This window comes from Hemiscyllium ocellatum, chromosome 24, assembly GCF_020745735.1.
Source record: "Hemiscyllium ocellatum isolate sHemOce1 chromosome 24, sHemOce1.pat.X.cur, whole genome shotgun sequence".
Lineage (NCBI taxonomy): Eukaryota > Metazoa > Chordata > Chondrichthyes > Orectolobiformes > Hemiscylliidae > Hemiscyllium > Hemiscyllium ocellatum.
In genome coordinates, this window is record NC_083424.1 from 51,020,567 (window position 1) to 51,038,268 (window position 17,702).

The 17,702-nt window shown below is 43.1% G+C and overlaps 1 protein-coding gene across 2 annotated transcripts in view; it reads right to left on the bottom strand.

Moving 5' to 3' along the window:
* Window positions 1–17,313, bottom strand: part of rab35b (RAB35, member RAS oncogene family b) — a 60,124-nt gene extending 42,811 nt beyond the window's left edge. For both annotated transcript variants that reach the window (XM_060843784.1, XM_060843783.1), the window contains exon 1: window positions 17,148–17,313. In XM_060843784.1, the coding sequence (XP_060699767.1) occupies window positions 17,148–17,199 (52 nt within the window). In that variant the 5' untranslated portion in view covers window positions 17,200–17,313. The remainder of the gene's footprint in view (window positions 1–17,147) is intronic.
* Window positions 17,314–17,702: the final 389 nt, after the last annotated feature.

Genomic DNA, 17,702 nt, shown 5'->3' on the forward strand with positions numbered 1-17,702 from the left:
TATCCCACCTGCAGGACAGATCCAGCAGAGGCAGCAGCACAAAGGTATACAGGTTTGAGAGAGTTGCCCTGGAAATCCTCAACACTGACTCAATGAAGTCTTATGGCTTCAGGTTAAAACATGGTCAAGGAAAGCTCCTGCTGATCATCACGTACTGTCCTCCCAATGCTGATGATTGGGTACTCCATGCTGAACAACACTTAGGAGGAAACAGGGAGGATAGCAATGGAAAGAACGGCACTCTGGGTAGGGAATTTCAAAATGTCCACCACCAAGAGAGGCTCAGCAACAATACTACTGATTTAGGACCTGACCAGCTCAAAGGACATAGCAGGTGGGGAGGGAACAAACAAACAAGAGAAAAAGAAAACATACCTGACTTTATCCTTACCAATCTGCTGGTTGCAGATGCATCTACCCACGACAGTGAGGCTGACCACTGCACAGTCCTTGTGGAGACAAAGTCCTATCTTCACATTGAGAATAACTTTCATCATATTGTGTGGCACTATCACCATGCTAAAATGGGACAGACATTTGAACAGACTGGGCATCCATGTCACGCTGTGAGTCATCAACAGCACCAGAATTGTACTCCAGCACAAACTAATCTCAGTTCAAGATATTCCCCACTCAACCATTAGCATCTAGCCAGGGAATCAACTCTGGTTTAATGAAGCAGCACCAGGTATACCTGAAGATGAGGTGTCAACATGATAAGCTACCAAATGCGACTATTGATGTGCCAAACAGGGTAATTAACAAATGACAGACAGAGCTAAGCAATCCCACAATCAATGAATGTGATTTAAGCTCTGCAATCCTGCCACATCGAGTCATGAATGGTGGTGGATAATTAAACAACTCACTGGAGGAGGTGGCTCCACAAATTTCCCCATCCTTAATGATGGAAGAGGCTGGCACACCAGTGAAAAAGGAAAAGCTGAAGCTTCGGCAGCAACCTTCAGCCAGAAGGACTGAGTGGATGATCCATCTCAGCCTCCTCCAGTGGTCCCCAGCCTTACACATATCAAGAAACGGTTGAAAACACTGGATGTGACAAAGGCTATAGACTCGGACAACATTTCAGCAATAGTACTAAGGCTTATGTCCCAGAATTTCCACTCCCCGAACCAAGCTCTTCCTATACACTGTTACAACCCTGGTGTATCTACCTGACAATGCAGACAATTCCCAGGTACTCCTGCACATAAAAACTGGACAAATCCAACCCAACCAATTTACTGTCATCAGTAGAGACATGGAAGGTGTTATCACCGATACCAAGCAGTATCTGTTCAGTGATGTCCAGTTGGGGCTCTGCCAGGGAAGCAGCTCCTGATCTCAATACAGCCTTGGCTCAAACATGAACAAAAGAACTGAATTGCAGAGGTAAGGGGAGAGTACAGCCCTCGACAGCCAGACTGTATTCAACCAAGTGTGGCATCAAGGAGCCTAGCAAAACTAGAATCAATGGGTATTAGGGGGCAACCTCTCCAGTGGTTGGTTCATACCTGGTATATAGGATGATGATGATGGTGGTTATTGGAGGTCAGTCATCTCAGGCTCCAGGATGACTCTCTGCAACAGTTCCTCAGAGTAAGGTCCTAGGCCCAACCATCTTCAGCTGCTTCACAATGACCTTCCCTCCATCATAAAGTCAGAAGTGGGAATGTTCACCGATTACTGCACAGTTTGCAGCACCATTTGCAACATCTCAGACAGTGAAGCAGCCCATGTTCAAATGCAACAAGATCTGGTCAGTTCAAGCCTGGATATTGTCAAGTGGAAAGCAACATTCACACCAAAGCAAATGCCAGGCTCTGACCATCACTAAGAGACAATCTAACCATCACCCTTTGACATTCAAATGGTGTTACCACTAGTAAATCCACCCCCCACCCCATTGCCAATGTCTTGAGGTTTATCATTGACCAAAAAGTCAATTGGACTCACCACATAAACACAGTGGCCATGAAAGCAGAGACAAGGAATACCGGAACAAGTCAGTCACCTCCTATCTCACCAAAACCTGTTCACTAGGTACAAGGCCCAAGTCAGGAGTGGGATGGAATGCTACCCACTTGCCTAGATGAGTGCAATTCCAACAACACAAGAAGCTTGACACCATCCAAGACAAAACATCCTGCTCGATTAGCACTACTTCCACAAGCATTCACCTGAGACTCAGAAGTGTGTACTTATCTACAAGATGCACAGCAGAAATTCAAAGATCCTTAGACAGCATCTTCCAAACCCATCTAGAAGGGGGAAGTGCAGCAGATACATGGGAATACCAACACCTGCATGTTTCCATCCGATCCACTAACCATCCTGACTTGGAAATATATTGTCATTCCTTCACTGTTGCTGGGTCAAATTCCTGGAATTCCCTCCCTGACAGCATTGTGGGTCAACCCACAGAAGGTGGATTGCAGCAGTTCAGGAAGATAGCTCACCACCACCTTCAAGGGCAACTAGGGACATGCAATAAATGTTGGCCAGCAAATGAGCCCACATTCCACAAATAAAAAGAACAGACTGCTGCTTAACAGTGAACACTTAATATGACATTAAATAGATTCACTATTTCAAATTACACAAGTTGCTAAGTTCACGATTGTTGGGACACAACAGACTGTGGATTAGATATTGTAGCAAAGGACTTAAACAATAAAAATCTGAAGTCGCAGAAGACAGAATCAAAATATCAGCAACATTTTTACTAGCACAAAAGGTTAATCAGTTTATAGCAACTGAATCTGAAAATACAATTATTCTCTTCAGACTTTTCCAATTCCAAATCTCCGTTAACCATCACTTGCTCACAACAAGCCACAAGAAAATACAGTCCATTTTAAACTAGATTAGGAAAACACATTTCAAACAGCAGATATGCTCCGGGAAACTAATTAGGTTGAGACTGGGCTTTTCCCATTTTTAAAAAAATGTAAAATCAGGAGAAGAGTTCTGAACCCAAGATTTTCAACCATGATAAGCTCATTCCATATCTTATTTTGTAAGAAAATAATCAAAACCATCATCATCAGCAGTCCTTTGCAGGGAAGGATGACTCTTCCACTCTCAGAAGTCCACTGACGGCTGTACAGACAATGCAGGTACCGCAGGCTTTATTACACTTAAGAGTCAGAGATGTACTGCACAGAAAACAGACCCTTTGGTCTAACTTGTCCCATGTTGACCAGATATCCTTAGTTAATCTAGTACCATTTGCCAGCACTTGGTCTATATCCCTTTAAACCTTTCCTATTCATATTCCCATCCAGATGTCTTTTAAGTGTTGTCATTGCACCAGCCTCCACCACTTCCTCTGGCAGCTCATTCCATACATACACCACCCCCTGCATGAAAATGTTGGCCCTTAGATCTTTTTTAAAAATCTTTCCCCTCTCACCTTACAACCTATGCCCTCTAGTTTTGGATTGCCCTACCCTGGGCAAAGGACCTTGGCTATTCACCTTAACCACACCACTCATGATTTTATAAACATCTCTGACATTTCAAGGAAAATAGCCCCAGCCTATTCAACTTCTCCCTGTAAAACAAACCCTTCAATCCTGGAAAAATCCCTGTCAAATGTTTTCTGAATCCTTTCAAGTTTCACAAAATCTTTCCTATAGCAGTAGACCAGAATTGAACAGAGTATTCCAAAAGTGCCCTAACTAAAGTACTGTGCAGCAGCAAAATGACCTCCCAAAACCTATACTCCATGCACTGACCAATAAAGGCAAGCATACCAGACACCTCCTTCACTGCCCTGTCTACCCATGACTCCTCTTGCAAGGAACTAAGAATCTGCATCCCAAAAAGTCTCTTTGTTTGGCAACAATCTCCAGGTCCTGACCATTAAACACACTAGTGCTATCCTGATTTGCCCTTCCAAAATGCAGCACTTCACATTTATCTAACTTAAACTCCATCTGCCACTCCTCAACCCATTTGATCAAGGTCCCATCTTGGAGGTAATTTTCACTGTTCACTTGACCAATTTTGGTGTCATTTGCAAATTTATTAAGCATACCTCCTATATTCACATCCAGGTCATTTAGATTAGAATCCCGTTGTGGAAACGGGCCCTTCGGCCCAACAAGTCCACACTGACCCTCCGAAGAGTAACCCACCCAGACCCATTTCCCTCTGACTAACGCACCCAACACTGTGGGCAATTTAACATGGCCAATTCACCTGACCTGCACGCCTTTGGACCGTGGAAGGAAACCAGAGCACCTGGAGGAAACCACGCAGACAGGGGGAGAATGTCTGTGTGGAGTTTGCACAGTTGCCCAAGACTGGAATCGAACCTGGAACCCTGGTGCTGTGAGGCAGCTGTGCTAACCACTGAGGCACCGTGCCGCCCATAAATGACAAAAAGCAGTGGGTCCAGCAACAAAACCTGCAACACACCGGTCCAGTCCGAATAGCAACCTTCCATCACCATCCTGTCTCCCATCTTCAAACCAATTTTATATCCAAATAGCTAGTTCTCCCTGTATTTTGTGATCTCACCTTGCTAATTAGTCTACAATGTGAAAACTTGTCAAACACCTTGCTGAAGTCCATATAGATCACATCCATCACTCTGCCCCTAAGAATCCTCCTTGTTACTTTATCAAAAAGCTCAAATTAGTGAGACATGATTCCCCACACACAAAGCCCTGTTGACTATCCCTAATCAGTCCATGCCTTTCCAAATAGACATAAATCCTGTCTCTCAGGATTCCCTCCAATGCCCACCAATGATACAAGGGTCTATAGTTCCCTGGTTATCCCTTACCACCTTTCTTAAATAATGACATCACATTAGCCAACCTCCATTCTTCCACGACCACACCTGTGGTTATCAACAATACAGATATCTCAGCAAGGAGCACAGCAATCACTTCCCTAGCTTCTCATAAAGTTTAGGTACATCTCAGTGATTTATCCATCTTTACTCGTTAAGACGTTTTAGCTACATTTCCATTAAGCACCTCTGGAACATTTATCCATGTTAAAAGATATGAAAAGAGGCAGCGGAAAGGTCATCATCCAGAAACATCAATTCTGTTTTGCTCCACATATGCTGTCTGACCTGAGCACTTACAACATTTTTCTGTTTTACTTGGTAGATGATATATAAAAATTACTTTCTTGATTGCCAAAACTAAGATTTGAATCTGGGCGTTGTGTGTGTAAAAATGGGCCTAACATGGGACAGATGGTGGTTGTGGCAAGGGGGATTGGTGTGGCAGCATGCTGGTTTTCACAGGCGTCCACTTTATCCCCCATGTGAAAGTCTCGAGATGGTTGATGCCTTCCCTGAAGTTCCTCCTCCACATTGGACAGTCTTGGGCCAGTGATTCCCATGTGTCTGTGGAAATGCCACACTTTACCAGTGAGGCCTTGAAGGTATCACTGAAGCACTTCCTCCATTTACCTGGGGCTCATCCAGCGTTTCAAAGTGGAAGCAGAGCACCTGCTTGGGGAGTCTAGTGTCTGTGCCCAGCCCATTGTAGCCACCAAAAACACTAAATGGGGTGTGAATGAGTTAAAGGATGATGGAGGCTTTGTTTTGGTACTTGTACGTATTGATGAGGTTCATGTCTGAAGTATGCTTCAAAAGGTCGCTGCATCTTAACTTCTTTTGACACAACCCTGAAGCAGCTGATGACAGTTTATAAACTCTGATTTTTAACATTTTTTCCAAAAAAAAGGGGCCATTAGTTTTGAAAATGTTCAGCGCTCTTTCTAGGAGGTTGAAAACCATTAACATGCTGAAATGTACGTTGTTTGATGCATTAGCTCCTTGTTGGTTAATGTTCTGTTGAAAGGCTCCAGCATCACCTTGAAGTTAATTTGATCCACTTCAGAATATCTTACTTGGTTGGCCATATCACCGTATTAGATTCAATTTGCTTACCGAAGCTGTAGACAGATCTTTCACCACACTTTTTGGTTAACCATTTCCCAGGCATATGTCAATATTTATTCACGTGTTGCATCTAATTTTGTTTGAGATATTCATAGGATGAGAGTCTTTATCGCCCACCTGGAACTACCCTCAGAAGTAGTGGTGGAAATTGCTTTCTGAACAGTGGTCAACGGGAGTGTACAGATACCCACGGTGCTGTTTGGAGGGAGTTCCAAGATATTGACCCAATGACATTGAAGGAGCAGTTCAAAGACAGGGTGGTGTGTGGCTCAGATGAGAACCTGCAGGTGGTGCTCCCATACATCTGCTGCTTCATCCTTGTAAGTGGAAAATGTCAAGAATTTGGTATTGGCTATCGAGGGGCTATGGTGAATTGCTATGGCGCATCTTGTAGATGGTGCACACTGCTGTTACTGTACAGTGCTGGAGGTAGTGAACTTTGATGGTGATGGATAGGGTGTCAATCAGTGTTGCTTTTCCCTGAAAGGTATTAACCTTAGTATTGTTGGAACAGAAACTAGTAAAATCTAGTATGGGTAACTTTGGCCATTAACCTTTATGTTGTTTTTATTACTCTTGATGATGCAAAACAGTTGTTAACAGAAGTCCAAGTGAACTTGTAATGTCTCCTGCATCATCACATCATAGCACTTCTAATATTGTATCTAGCCATCGTGCCAAATTTACTCACTTATAAAGGGCAAAATAATTAAGCAAATAAAGCAATGGCAGCTAACATACCTCGGACAATTAGTGCATGTGCAGAATCTTGCTACTTGCGTGCCTTCACAAAATACCCTGTGGACATGTACAGAATGTTGTACAAATTGAATAATTTTTTTTAAAGGACCTTCACAGACAACCTTCATTAAGTCTAGGACCTTATACTTCATCCACATCAAGGATTATAGATCAATAGTTTTGCTAACCATTTTGTAACAGTTGTAACTGGGATATGTGGAAACATTGTTAGTAATTTATTAACTACTCAGTAATGAAACTAAGCTATTCAAAGTTTCAAACAGGGTTTGATGTACATATATGTTACCTATGTCTATTAGTGGCAAGTATCATGCCCTTCATTCTTTAGTTGCTCAGCTTCCAAAAGCAGAGTTGTCGTCATTATCTACTGAAGGTGGCGATGAATCAAGGATAAATTACCCATCACTGCCACTTCAGACTTCTATGTTAACATGCTAGCAAGTAAATTTAGCAGTGGCTTTCAACACTTTTTGAAAAAGATCCAATTTAAAATACAGCCTATAATGGAGCATTACTCCAATGAAAATGTTAATTTAATTTTGCTTTGCTGTCGAGCTGGCCAGTTTTGAAAAAAAAGTTAACCAACTGATGCCAGGGAAGTATTATTTACAATGGGCTTCAAATCAGAGTAATGAGTTTATAATGGTGTTACAGCCAAGGGTAAGATAGAGACAGTATGCCAAGAGTTACAAATATTCAATTCTACCGCTGAAGAAAAATGTTAACTATTTCTATTCCCAAAGATGCTGCCAGATCAGAATCTCTCCAGCTTGTTTTTATTTCATTTCTTGTCCCTGGTAGTTTTTTTTTGATGGTGGTTAATAGCAATCTTGGGGGATGCTGCTGTCAAAGCACTGGTTAGGTGCTGGGATGCATCTAGCTGATAGCATATCAATTGCAAATATTTAGGCCAATGCATAAAGCACTAACAAGCAAACAGCCATACACTGGGCAGTGTTGGCACACTGATATAAAGGTGCAGAGTATTCTGATCTAAACTTTGCAGATGGCAAAGGTGCTTTGGGGAGTTAGAAGGTGAGCTAAGTCCCAGAATGTGGAAGTGGGGCTTGGCAATGATAATGCCATTAAAATCACCAGGCAAGTGGTTTATAGTCTCTCTTTAGATTATCTGTCTAATCTTCCTAGATTATAGGCTCATTAAGTCACTGAAACTTTTGTGGCAAAAATGTTGCTACCACTTGGCAGTCTAAGCCTGGATGTTGTCCAGGTCTTGCTGGATGCAGACACAGATTTCTGCAAATGGAGCTGACACTAAACAGCAGAAAGTATCCCAATTTCTGACTTGATGGAGAGAATGCCATTGACTAAGCAGCTAAATACACAGTTAGCAGAGGATGTCATGAAACACAACTTCAGCTACAATATCCTGCATTCATGACGACTAGCTTCTAACAATCATAACTGTCATCTTTCTCCTTACCCCTCATTTCACAAATCTCCAGGGCATCTAATCCAGCCAAACGCTGCCTTACCAAAAGGCAATCATTCATTCTCATTTCACCTCACAAAGTTGGTTCTCTTGTTTGGATGGCAGTAGAGAAATCCAGATCAAGTTACGCTGGCAGAATCTAAGTCTAAATTGATACTGCATCAACAGAATTGCATCAACATGGCCATTTTAGATGGAGGAAAAACACTCGTCAAGATTGCCTCCTTTTTCTTTAAACCTCCAATCCACCTCATTGCACATCTGGTCCTCTTTCACTGCAGCTTAGAAGTTAGACACAATTTTCATTGTTGTTACCAGTTCCTCCGACAGCTGATCATAAGATAGCTATCATTCAAACTTGTTCCCACGCTCCAAACGAGAGAAGCATTGAGCAATTAATCTCAAGACCATTTCAATGCCACCTCATTGGGAGTTCCTGTTCTGTTCCTGAGCACAACCCCTTTTTTTGGATCTAACATGCAATGATTATGGTAATAAGTGAGGAAAGCAATTACTTATGCATTTGCATATTTTGGGCATGAAGAAGGGTTTATGCCCGAAACGTCGACTCTCCTGCTCCTTGGATGCTGCCTGACCTGCTGCGCTTTTCCAGCAACACATTTTTCAGCTCTGATCTCCAGCATCTGCAGTGGGTGGCACGGTGGCACAGTGGTTAGCACTGCTGCCTCACAGCACCTGAGACCCGGGTTCAGTTCCCGACTCAGGTGACTGACTGTGTGGAGTTTGCACGTTCTCCCCATGTCTGCGTGGGTTTCCTCCGGGTGCTCCGGTTTCCTCCCACAGTCCAAAGATGTGCGGGTCAGGTGAATTGGCCATGCTAAATTGCCCATAGTGTTAGGTAAGGGGTAAATGTAGGGGTATGGGTGGGTTTCGCTTCGGCGGGTCAGTGTGGACTTGTTGGGCCGAAGGGCCTGTTTCCACACTGTAAGTAATCTAATCTAATCCTCACTTTCTCCTGTTTGCATATTTGGACAGCACAAGTTATGTTTAAACCACTTTTTTAAAAAAAAGTGACATTATTCTGTCAGTTAGGTCTTCCACAACATTTTCAGCTGAAATATGGTGTGCTTTAACAAACATTCCAAAGCATTTGAATTTCCTCACTTGCCTCAACCTCCCACTGAGCCTTCTCTGGGGAGTATACTGCAAAATCTCATTCAAAATTAAATAAAACTAAAAAAAGTGACCTGCAACAGTCCAAGTCAAAACTGGAGGAAGCCAGCAGTGGAGTAACATTGCTGACCACTCAAAGAATGTGAACATTTTCCAAGCTGACTATATGGGGGTTTACCTTGTCACTTTTTTTTTAAAAAGTGAGATTTTTGAGTAATAACTAAAATAGGTTAACATTGCACCTTTATTTTCAATTCATGCTCCTCTCAAAATTACCTTTTAGCCACTATTTTCCTGTTTTCCTTTGTCTCATACATTCACCGATAGTCCACTACTCAGGCTTCGTTTACCTTGTGTTCATTTTATTGAATCGTATCACTGAACTCGGAGGTCAGTCAGCTCAGTTGGCTGGACAGTTGGTTTGCAGCACAGTCTATTAGAAATAAGGTGACTTCACCATTGCAAAATCCTTCCAGCTCACTCCAATTAAAATCCTGTCAATAATCTCTATTTTGCATTTCACTCCAACACTGTGGCAGAGCCTGGCAGATTTATAACTTTTTATTTTCATACCAGACTCCTACCCAACATTCAATACCAGGCCTCTAGACAGGATCAATTCTTTATGATCCCCGAAGCACTTGGCTCTTCCCTTGTATGATTTGAACAGAGGGACTGATTGCTAAACTTGATTGTTAAACATGTCGATGACAAAAAAGTAAGTTGTGAAGGGAATGCAAGAAGTCAGAAAAGGATTATAGATTGGTTAAGTTGGTAGGGTGCAGGAATACTCAGCAGGAGTACAATGAGGGAAAAGGCGATTTTGTGCACATTAACAAAGCAAACAAAAAAAAGCTTGAATAGAGAGAAACTGTAGAATTGTGAGGTACAAGGGAATCTGGGTGTCCTGGGACAAGATTCAAAAAAGTTTAAGCAGGTTAAGCAAGTATAATAAGTGGCAGGAATCAAACTGAACATAGTCATTTATTGCAAGGGTGATGGAATGTACAATTAGGGCCTTTTACTACAACTGTAAAGAGTGTGCTTGGGAGACCATATTTAAAGTTGTGTTCCCAGTCTTGGCCTCTTTACCCAAAGAGCATTAAACAGTTCAGAGGAGGTTCAATCGACTGATCCCTAGGCTGAGGAGTTTATCTTAGGAGGAAAGGTTGGACAGGTTGGGCCTGCACCTGCTGGAGCCAAGATCTTTAAAAAAAATATTTGGAGTGAGCCTTAATGACATAGTCATCAACGATTGTCCATCCCAAACTGAATCAGGTGCCATGCTAGGCCATTTTAGAGGACAGTTAAAGAGCCGACGGATGTCAAATCACAGCTATTTAAAAACAGAGAGATACTGTAGAACAGATAATGATGGCAGATTTTCTTCCCTCGAGGACATCACTGAACATTAGTGATCTAATCGAAAAATAGAAGGTCCTATAGAAAATGAGAATCTGATGAATTAGTAATGCAGAATAAGACTATGGCAGATGAATTGAACAGATGTTTAGCATCAGTCTTCATGAGAGACAATACAAGCAGCATCCTGGAAGTAACTGTACATCAGTAATTGAAAGACGGAGTAACTCAAGAAAATCACAATTATCAGGGAAGCAGAACTGAGTAAAGTGTTGGAACTGCAAGTTTCCAAGACCCCAGGGCCTGGTGGATTTCATCCTCAGGTCTTTAAAAAGTAGCTAGTGAAATAGTTGACACGATGGTTTCAATTTACCAACACTTATTAGATTTAAGGAAGTCTCCTTTAGATTGGAAAATTGCTAAAGTAATTCCTTTATTCAAAAAGAGAGGAGACAGAAAAACAGAAAATTACAGACCAGTTAGTTTAATATCTCCACTAGGGGAACATATTTGAAACTAAAGACATTATAACAGAGCACTTGGATAAGTTCAAGGTAATGAGGCAAGTCAACATGGTTTTGTCAAAAGGAAATGTCTACTTTATTGTGTCCTTTGAAGGAGTAACTTGCATTGTGGAGAAAGGGCAACCAGTGGATATATTATACTTAAGAGTTCCAATAGATACTCAAGATTGAAAGATTGTGGAAAATAAAAGCTCACGGTGTAGATGGATAGAAGATTGGCTGACTAAGAGTAGAAATAAGTGGATCTTTTCCAGATTAGAGGTTGGTGCCTCAAATCTTTACAATAATGATTCCAACAAAGGATGTGAAATGGACACATGGAACTTACAGAAGGAATATAGATAGATCACGTGTGGATAAAGATGTGGCAAGCAGAGAATAAATGTGAGTCTATTTCAACAAAAAAAAATTTTTAAATATTGTTTGTGGAGGGATTGCAATGCTCTGATATGCAGAGACATGGGTGTTTAATGCATGAATCACAAAGTTAACAGGCAGGCACAGCAACTAATCAGAAAAGTTAATGAGTGCAGCTTTCTTTGAAAGGGAAATTGAATTCAAGGTGATAATGCTTCAGTTATACAGGACATTAGTAAGGCCATATATGGAATATGGTGTACAGTACTGGTCACAGTACTTAAGGGAAGGATGCTAATGTACTGGAAGCAATTCAGAGAAGCTCTACTAGACCAATACTTGGAAGAAGTGGATTGCCTTATGAAGAAAGGCTAGGCTTGTATCCTCTGGTGTTTAGATATGTCAATGATGACTTAGTTGAAACTTATAAATCTCGAGGGGGCTTGATTGGGTGGATGTGGACAATCTTCAGGTGCCATACCCAAAAGTTTCCAGTCATCTAATCATTGTTTTCTGATTATTCTCCTCCTGTTCTTAAATAGTGGCTATTCTGCACTCAGCTGGAGACAAAGGCACCTCCACACAAAAGATTAATCAAATGACTGACTCTTTTCAGAATAAAACTACTCATTTGTTTTTTTTTGTATAACCAGCAAAACAGCCAATCATCTCCAATCTACTTCTCCTGTCCCTGCTTCTAATAAAAAGAACATTCGTTGCAGCTTTAATCATGAACACAACCAAGGTTTATGATGATCAAAAAACTCACTGCACTGGAGTTTCAACATGTTTTAGATTTAAAGCCAAATTGCAAAGCCTTTAGTTATTCAGCACGCATCATATATATTGCAATAGTGTTGATAGGAGTGCAAGAGGAATAATCACAAGCAATTCCTGATGAAGAGTTTATGCTTGAAACGTAGATTCTCCTGTTGCTCGGACGCTGCCTGACTGGCTATGCTTTTCCAGCAAACACACTCTTCGACTTTGATCTCCAGCACCTGCAGTCATCACTTTCTTCCAGATTTATATACACTTCTATTCTGATGACAACTCACCTCAAATAGTTCCCATTGCCAGTGACAGGTCAGGCATTACCAGACATAGCTGTATTACAGCTGAAATATAGCTTTTTCTCTCACATTTGGAATGACTAGCTTGATCTGTGCCGATGCTCCTCCCCCAACCTCCCAACCCTTCAAAAATTTAAATATATGTGACAACAATTTCCATCACGCCTACCCCATACTTTAATGAAACCCTGGCAGCACAGTTACTGTATACTCTGCTGGATAGGTACAGAATTGCCATTTCAAACAAGAACTTTGTTTTAGACTTGAAATAGTATTGCTATCAGGATATGAGCTGCACTGTCAAGTCTGAATTCATTGGGGTGATGGGCATTCTTCTGTCATGGTTTGATAAATGCCATCAGCAAGTAAATGCAAGACTTGAAATCAAACTTGAAGTCATTGGTATGGCTCTGGAGTCAACACAGAGTTAGTCCAAGCAAGGACAGCAAGCAAGCTTCCTTCCCTACAGGTTCTTAGTGGCCCAGTTGGGTTTTTAACACCAGCTTCACTTCAGAAACACAAACTGAATTGAACCAGCTTCATTGATTTACATAAAAAAACTGAATTCACCTTCTTAAATTAGCATGGTGGGATTGGATCACATTCTCTATTATTAATTCAGTAACAATCACCAGCACGGAGCAAAAAGTCGCAGGATAAACTAGACAGTGTTTTCAAATAAATTAATCTTGGCCCAGAAAGCTGCATGGTAGCAATGTGCATGCTGTGTTTTACACTGCTTCAGGTTTAACAGATCTTACAGTTTTACACGATTCAGAGCAAGCTGTTCACCAGAAACAGAATTTCCTGTAAAGGTTCACATCACTGGGGCATCAAGGTTTGTCACTGACCCCAATGAACTAAGATCAAACATTTCTGCAGACGTTACAATATTCAAACAGTTTCAATAAAAGTTACAAATAATAGCTGATGTGATAGCAGTACACTATCCCTGCTCAACCTGTCTGTAGCCTTTACCACGGTTGACCACAACATCCTTCAAAGCCAAAGCCACTTGCTAGCTGAGTGGAACTGCTCTCATTTCATGTCATGACTTTAGCCAGAGAATCTTCTACAGTGGCTTATCTTCTCGTGATATTACCTCAGGAGATGTCTAAAGGAGATGGTGCCTTACGTGGCATGTCTCAGCGACAAGATAAAACACAGAGTCAAGTTCCACAAGTATACTGCTAACATCAGCCTCTATCTCCTCTTCCCCCCCACCCCCAAAACACCAGCACTCACCCTCCCAAACCCTGCAAAACGGATAAAGTGACCAGATGCCTGGAGGAAGAACACATCTTCTGCCACGGAACCCTCTAACCATACAGGATCAATGTGGATTTCAGCAGTTTTCTCATTCCACCACCACCCCACCCTCCACTTCCAACTTGGCACCGCCCTCTTGAATGGTCCTACCTATTCATTCATCTTCATTCCCACCTATCTGCTCCCTGGCCTATCATTTTCACCCCCACCTTCAACTACCTACCTCAATCCCAGCTGCCTTCTCCCCAGCCCCACCTATTTATCTCTCAGACCCTCAGCTACAAGCCCCAATCCTGATGAAGGGCTTATGCCTGAAACGTCGACTATCCTGCTCCTCGGATGCTACCTGACCGGCTGTGTTTTTCCAGCACAACACTTTTCAACTCTGGAAAATGTCTTGCTTGACAACCAGTTCTGGAGAAGTTGAGATTTCCTCCATCTAACTACTAAAAGATTCTGGATGCAGGTTTGCTTGCTGAGCTGGAAGGTTAGTTTTCAGATGTTTCGTCACTATACTAGGTAACATCAGTGAGCCTCCAGATGAGGCACTGGAGGCATGGCCCGCTTTCTATTGATGTGTTTAGGTTTCCTTGGGTTGGTGATGTCTTTCCTGTGGTGATGTCATTTTATTAGATTTATTTTTATTAGATTTACAGTGTGGAAACAGGCCCTTCGGCCCAACAAGTCCACACCGACCCGCCGAAGCGAAACCCACCCATACCCCTACGTTTACCCCTTACCTAACACTATGGGCAATTTAGCATGGCCAATTCACCTGACCCGCACATCTTTGGACTGTGGGAGGAAACCCACGCTGACACGGGGAGAACGTGCAAACTCCACACAGTCAGTTGCCTGAGTCGGGAATTGAACCCGGGTCTCAGGCGCTGTGAGGCAGCAGTGCTAACCACTGTGCCACCGTGCCGCCCACCATTTTTCTCAGGGGGGAGAAATGGGATCCAAGTCAAATGTGTTTGTTGATCGAGTTCCAGAACTCTAATCATAAATTTACGATTAAATGAAAAGATCAACAATTGGTGAGAAGGTCCCAATATTTGACTGATCCTTGTGCACCTTTCGGTACAAAAGTCAGTGCTCACTCTTTCTGCACAAGTAGTCTAATTTTAAGACTCTCTGAAACAGGGTGGATTGGTATTCTGCACATTCTCTCTCACTTGCTGACATACTGCTGCTATCTCACACACACTGGGAAAAGATGGGGTTGCGGGTGATGCCTTAAAACAAAACAGTTCTGAGAAAGGGTCACTGTACCTGAAACCTTAACGTCTCTTCACAGATACTGCTAGACCCGTGGAACTTTTCCAGCAATCTCTTTTTGTTTCTGATTTACAGCATCCACAGTTCTTTCAGCTTTTATACACAGATGACCCCCAGGATGCCTTCACTGACACAAACTAGCTCAATATATGGACTCTTACAAACACCGACTCTACCCTAGGAAGTCAAGGAAGCAGATCTACAGATTCGATTCCCAGACCCCTCAAACTCTGGCCTTGTCTTTTGGCTCAACAGCTCACTGGTACTTAACCCACTGCTTTTACTGATCAAAATCAATTACCTAGACTTGGCTGCATAGGGCAGATTTTCAAAACATTTCAAATGACAAAACTCAGATGTAAATTCATCTATGGGGAGGATAGTGATAAACAAGCTGGCAAAATACATGAACACATGGCAGGCAAAATATAATGCAGGTGGACAAGATGGCTTGAAGATGAGAAGAGGCAAAAACAAACTGAACTAAGGTAGTGTAGGAACAGAAATACATGGCTGTTAATACGTACAAATTGCTGATGGCAAGAGGACACATGAGACAGCAGTTAACAGAAGGTGTACAAGATCCTCGGTTTTAATAAATAAAGGCATAAAATACAAAGCAAATAAAATCTGATGAACTTTCATAATATACTGGCCCAACATCAACTGCAAACACTTCAGAAAGGATTCAAAGACTTTAAATGCAGACAAACATTTACAAGTATGGCTCCAAGGTTGAAGGACTATAGTTAAGTGGATAGACTAGAGAAGCTGCATCTTTTCTCTTTAGCAGAGAGGATTCAGAAGAATTTGATACAGGCATTCAAAATCATGAGGAATCTAGACAGCAGAGAAGACAAAACTGTCCCACTGATGGGAAATGGGATTAAAAGTTAAATGGTTGTTTTTGACTGACTGGGCTGAAGGACCTTTCTTCTGTGCTATAGATCTCTATGACTCTATAGCAAAAGGAATAGAGTCTAAGAAGAAACCAATTTCAGCTGATTTGTTGTTGGTTCCTTTACCAAATTACAAAGACTTTATTCCCCTCCCCAACACATCAAGTGGTTAGGATCTAGGTTGCACTTCCTAAGTGTGTAATGGAGGTAGATTCAACTGTGACATTCTAAAGAGAATCAGATGAATACAAGAGGAGAAGAAAAAAGTACAGTGAACTAAGCTGGAAGCTAGTTTGCAGGAAGTCAGGTCAGCTCATGACAAGTGGCATCACACTCCACTGTAACGATTCCAGAATTCACTTATACTATTCTTGGTGTTGCTTATACTTATCAACACACAAACACAATCAGCAGTTTCTAACATTTACTGAGACTACCACACTTAACCCATCTCCAGACTACTTTACAATTAATGTTGCGCACATAAACATACATAACCAAAATCCCTGTGTCAAAGTTCAACCAGTTGATCAGATACTTACATCATTCCCTCCCAGATCTCTCTTTTTTGTATACTGGTCCTATTTCTAGTCACACACCATGCTGGTATATCTGCTTTATCCTAATGCACAGCCCCATGTCCCCTAACAGTCACTCCCCCTCCCTTACTTGCCTTCAACCACCTTTCCCCATGTCCCAACCCACAAACTCCTCCCTGACCCCTTCCCAGCTCCCCCATCCCTGCTCTCTAGACTCCCCCCTACCCACCCCAGCTACTCACCTCCTCCTCACCCCCCAGACTGCCTGAGCCTGCCTAACTCCCTCTCCCCCCTCCCCAAACTCTACCCTCAGGCTCCCTCCCTACCCCCACCCCCACCCTCAGGAGCTCAGTAATCTCCAGTCCTCCACCCCGGCTATTTTCACGGCCCAAAAGTCAACTTCTGACAAAAGGAGGAGAGTGCCTGTGCGCTCGGCTGCGGCCTGGCTGCCTCTATCGAGCTCCCCTTTCTCGGGCCGTGCGGACACCAGTATCGGGGCCTTGGGCCCGGCCCGTTTCCTGTCGCTGTCGCCCCGACGCCGCGCTCGGTTTCCCCGCCTGTTCCTTACCGCTGTCTCCGATGATGAGCAGCTTAAAGAGATGATCATAGTCCCTGGCCATGACAGCGGCGCTGAGCAGACACCTCGCTCGGTTCAGTCTCTCAGTGGCGGCGCCGCTTCCTCCGGCTGTTTGTGCAGGGCGGCTGCGACTATCCGGCTCCCGCTAAGATCGGCTCTTTCCGGAAATACTCGAGTGCGATCCGCGGATACCCGCCCACCCGCCTTCCGGAAATAGCCCCGGCCTCCCTCATCTCGGCTTTTTCCGGAGTAATTCTGCGCCCGTCTCTCCGAAGCTCAGACGTTCGGCTCTTTCCGGCTCCGTCTCTCCGAAGCTCAAGTGTTCGGCTCTTTCCGGCTCCGTCTCTCCGCGGCTCAGACGTTCGGCTCTTTCCGGCTCCGTCTCTGCGCGGCTCAGGCGTTCGGCTCTTTCCGGCTCCGTCTCTCCGCGGCGCAGACGTTCGGCTCTTTCCGGCGACGCTGTGCGCCGTGGGTTCGTTTTTTGCCTCAAATGCTCGGCTTTTTCCGGTGAGGTCTTGGAGCATCTGGTTGAGATACTGAGATTCC